Consider the following 5044-nt stretch of genomic DNA (forward strand, 5'->3'; position numbering starts at 1 on the left):
GAGACTATAGATACAGCAAGGCTCCACTACCGAAGCTCCTGGGCTCCTGTCCTGCATGCTGTAGCCCTGTGGCTGAACAGCACTGGGTTTGGAGCAGGTGTAGGTCAGGAGGAGGTCTCATCAGCTCCCTCCAAGCCTCCTGGCCTCCCCCAGGGAGGCTCCTCCACTATAAAGACCTTTGAGGAGTCTGTCAAAGACAGGATGCATCTAATGTTAGGTAAACGAATGCATAGCTAACATTTGCGTAAATGTAAAGCATTTACCATACTTTTCCATTTTCTGGCTTCATAGTGTACCTAATACAGAAAACAGCAACTGCTTTTGTTCACCTCACAGCTGTAGGACCACCGGCCAATTGTGAAGGAATGGTAGTAGAAAGGAAAATACATGTACAAGAACATAGACTAAGAGCATTTTTGTGTTCTTTCTCTTAGGTGTCAGTATAGAGTTTCTCTGCTTTCCCCGCCCTGAAGAGCCTATTGAACATGTGATGTCGTGCCTGCGGGCCCTGTGCACTCTGCTCGAGACTCCTTGTGCTAAAACACATATTGCAGATGACCAGGTAAACACACAGGGCTTAAATTATAGGGTAAAAAAAGAGAGAAAATTTTTAAACCACTTTTATGACTATTGTAGAATCTCATTAGTAAAATATGAATATATGAGTTACACATTAACCTATAAAAGAACTAATGTAGTTTTCACTTATTAGAAAATACTAAAAGAAATTCAAGCACCCAAGTGTCCTATAAGAAAAAGTGTTTTCCCTTTAAATCACCTCTTGCAGCAATCATATTGTGGTGTAATTCAGGTGATCTGTTTACCATGCACCACCTCACTGCAAATATTTGATAAATACAACACCGGCCTGTGATATTTACTGACTTTAGAAGGTGAAAAGGATCCCCCACAGAACAGATGATTGGGTACCGATGGCTTCAAAGGGCACACGTGTGTATCCTACAAATTCAGCAAAAGAAGGTTGTATTTCTCAGCTGTATTTGGTGAAGCCTTTGAAGAGGGACGTGTCTCTACCAGACTGCTTCAAAGTGTGGACTTCAGAGGATTTGAATTGGAGCACAGTGTGTGGGATCACTCAGCCGTCTCACTAACCATAAAGATATTTGAACAAAGAAGTACAAATTGCTTCTGAACAGTATAAAAATCATATTTTTAAATATGACATTTTATCCTATGGTGGACATGCTTTCTGCTTTTCAACAAACCAGAACAGATAGTTACAAAGCATCAAGCACTTTACTTTAAATGAGAAAAAAAATACATAATTGAAACAGTTGGAATTCTAAATGTGAGAGAAATGAGAAGTTTGTGCTACATGTTTCACAGTCACATTAATGTAGTTGTTTACTTTTTCTTTCTGCTGTAGCTGCTGGCTGTGGAGCTCCTGAACGTGCTTCACAGGCTTCTGTTGACCCGGGATCCACCTGCTGTCCAGCTTCAGGTCACTGCTGTTGTCCAGGAGACCATCAGGGCTGCACATGACCATCTACAGCGACAGAAAACAGCAAAAGGTCTGAAACATTATGTTACACTGCATATAAGGTTTGCATGTTGTCTTTAAGCTTCTATATTTAGAGTGAAGTTAACCAAATTGTGTGGTAGTTTAAACGGTCATTACTTTTTTTTGGTTTAGGCAAAGAGGAAGATGGCGAGAAAGACTCTCAGGCCAGCCTTGGAGAAGGAGGAGACACAGGGGAGCTCGTCCCCGGCAAGTCTCTGGTGTTCGCCGCCATGGAGCTGCTCGTGTTCATCCTGGTCCGCCACTTACCCCAGCTTAATACACGTGTGAAGGAGTCGCCCAGCCATGTGCCACTCAGGCCTCAGCGACTACCCGAAGAAAGTGCCCGCCTGGTGGCAAACGCAGTTTCCATCCTGGCAGAGCTGCCCTCGCTATGCTCTCCAGCTGGTGAGGCCTGAAGCAAAGTGCAACAACACACAAATACCATGCATAATAAGAAAGGAAAACTCGCACACAGTCAGTTGCTATTTCAGTGTAACATACTCTCTCTTAATGGATGCTTCATGCATTTCTGTGACATTAATTAATGATAAGTAGCAAAGGAACATGAGCGTCATGGTTTTCAGCCCATTGTTTACATTTTATTTTTGCCTTATTAGGAAGCATGACCATCCTACCTACAGTGCTTTTCCTCATCACCGGAGTTCTGAAGGAAACTGCAGTAAAGACTCCTGACAACTCGGTGCCAGTGCCTGTGGCAGCTGCCCTCCAGAGCATTAAGACCATCTTCACCTCCCCAATAGCCCGGCTGGAGAGCGTGCAGACGCAGTGGACCAGCCTTGTGAGGAGCAGCCTGGCATCTGTACTTGAGTATTCGCAGCCAGGTGAGCTCATCCACACGCATTCATTATCAGACTCTGACTTTTTGTCTTTCTGTGGAGCAGTCTACAAAAAAAAAAAGCACAACATCACTGTTAATCAAAAGCATGTTTGTGTGGTTTTTTTTAGATGAGTCCAGGCCTGACATGGATGAGGTCAGTATGCTGACAGCGATCACACTCTTCCTGCTGTCAGCCAGCAGTGAGCTTGTAGGAGTGACTGTCCTGCAAAAGGGCTGCATGGACCACTTCCGAAATGCCCTCAACTCTAGTGACCCCTGGGTAAGCTCGCATGTACACAAACAAAGATGTAACAAAAGAATTTTGAATACCGAACCAAATCATCTGTTTTTACATGTGTACCTCTGAACTTTTCTAGATATTATCTAACGGAAGTGCAGAAAACCCAAATTTCTGAATCAGTACTAGGTTTTTACTTGCCAGCTAGACGGTGGCTGTGGTCTGCTGTGCACTGTACGCACCTCTCTTCTGTTACCAAACCCAAACGTAGCATTTCCACGTGTGAAAAAGGGCATCTCTGAACAACGCCTGGGCTGGATCCTTCTCCCATTGTTCAGAGTTCATGCGTGAAAACAGCTTCACACTGTTCACATAAGTCTAGCTCAGTTAAGCGAAAGATGTAATTGTTGTTACCACAGGTTCAGGCTCGGTGTTACCAGCTGCTGTTGTCGGTGTTTCAACACTCCAGCCGTGCCCTCTCTACTCCCTACATACACGCTCTGGCTCCACTCATGGTGGAGAAGCTGAAGGCAGTGGAGCGCAGCCGCCCAGGGACGGCTGCTGAGCTGCAGGCTGTGCAGGAGGGAATCAGGGTCCTAGAGAATCTGGTCGGCATGGGTGAAGAGCAAAACCGTAAGTATTCCTCTGCTTAATGGACCAAGTGAAGCAACATTTGGTTCATTTTGTGCCACATTTACTCTGTTAAAGTAGATCTCTTCAGTATTTAGCTGTGCTGCCCTAGATCAGACTAATAAATAATTAAATGTTGAATTTAATGCTTTTCTAATTTCTAGTCCAACCATTCAAGAAAAAACTTTTTTAAAACGATTTTATTTCAGTTTACTAATAATCTGGCAAATCTCTGCGTAGATAATGACATTACATTGGATTTGTGGCCACAGTTCTGCTTCTCCTTTTTTTAAACTGTCTCCTAATTACTGATTATATATATATATTTTTTTAACTTATCACTGCTTTATGTGTTCAACAGGGGTGCAGCTGCTCGCTCTCCTTGTACCGACTCTCGTCTCTTACCTTTTGGATGAAAATTCCATCTCCTCTGCACCCCAAGTCTCCAAAGGCCTGCACGAGTTTGCACTTCAGAACTTGATGCGGATCGGCCCCCTCTATCCGGCTGCCTTCAAGATAGTGATTGGAGCGGCACCTGAGCTGAAAACCCGTCTGGAATCTGCTATACGGGCCAACCAAGCCAGCAGCAAAGCCAAAGCTGCAGCCAGGCAAGCTCAGCCAGCAGTGCAAGCTGCACCAACCATTAAACTCAAGACGAGCTTCTTCTGAACACTCCAAAATGCACCGCACACTCTCAACTAATCTTTTCTTCTTTGGATTTCTTTCAACACTGTACCACATGTCATGTCTGTATCAGTTATGCTTTCTAACTGCATTTATTTATTCTACATCTCTTCTTTGTTTTGATGGACAAGTACTCCCCTCAAAGAACGTTTATGTAAATATCTTTGAAAGCCTTTGAATGTTCACTTTAAAAAGCTTGCTATAAATTTTGTAGCAAATTTTAATTGTGTGAATGTATCATTTCCAGACCACACAATTTACATTTTACTTTCTTTTTTTTTTTTGTTCCCCCCAAGTCACCAAACCCAGCTCCCTATGGAAGTTTGTTTCTGACACTTTTTTTTCAGGCAGAGCTAAATTGAAATTTGAAAAAATCATCTCAAAACTTACTTACGAAGTATGTTTTCAGGTAAAAACCATGACTTTTGACTTACAGAGGGCAAAAAATAAATAAATAAATCAGGTGGCAGAAATAAAATTCCAGAAAAAGTCAATATTTGCTCTACAATTTTCCCTGATTTTATTTTATTTTATTTTATTTTTTAGGAGGCCTTGGGGTCTCCAGGTTGTTACTGATGAATGTTACTTTAATTTCTTATGTTTTGTGTATTTTCTCAAATTATGTTGTAAACCTTCCTACTAATTGCTCAAAGGCATAGCTAATAAATTAAAGTTGATCAAACCAGTATCGAGACTAAAATTAGAACTAAATGATAAATGCATTATATTTTTCACTAAGACTCTCCAGTTATCTGCACACCAATCAACAAATAAATAAATATATATATATGTATATATAAGTACTGGTCATCACATAGATTTTTTTTTTTTTTGGTCTGATAAATACCCGTGTTTACTGCCTGCATGTGCTGGTGTTCACCAATGTCATCAATAACTGGCACATTTGTGTGAATGTAATGTTACACTCATTTTTTTTTCCAAAATATGAATAAACTTATTTTGACCTCATTGCTGTTGGAGGTTTTCACTATACTTAAATGTAATTGGATTAATAAAATAGGAATGCATGATTTTTTATAGCTAAAGTTCTGCTACTGGGTCTGGACGTCCGGGCAATTCGGGTGAGCAAAACGAGCACCACCAGCCAACTCGCTGTAGGCGTGGAGTTTGT

The 5044-nt window shown here is 41.7% G+C and overlaps 1 protein-coding gene across 1 annotated transcript in view; it reads left to right on the plus strand.

The window, feature by feature from the left end:
- The window catches only part of heatr5b (HEAT repeat containing 5B), a 19921-nt gene extending 15046 nt beyond the window's left edge, over positions 1-4875 (plus strand). The window contains exons 27-34 of the mRNA XM_013913196.1: positions 4-217; positions 435-562; positions 1388-1532; positions 1655-1927; positions 2140-2364; positions 2489-2640; positions 3018-3231; positions 3590-4875. Of these exons, the coding sequence (XP_013768650.1) occupies positions 4-217; positions 435-562; positions 1388-1532; positions 1655-1927; positions 2140-2364; positions 2489-2640; positions 3018-3231; positions 3590-3897 (1659 nt within the window). The 3' untranslated portion in view covers positions 3898-4875. The remainder of the gene's footprint in view (positions 1-3; positions 218-434; positions 563-1387; positions 1533-1654; positions 1928-2139; positions 2365-2488; positions 2641-3017; positions 3232-3589) is intronic.
- The last annotated feature ends 169 nt before the right edge of the window (positions 4876-5044 follow it).

The sequence above is a fragment of the Pundamilia nyererei genome, unplaced genomic scaffold (assembly GCF_000239375.1).
Source record: "Pundamilia nyererei isolate P.nyererei 1_Seehausen unplaced genomic scaffold, PunNye1.0 scaffold00120, whole genome shotgun sequence".
Lineage (NCBI taxonomy): Eukaryota > Metazoa > Chordata > Actinopteri > Cichliformes > Cichlidae > Pundamilia > Pundamilia nyererei.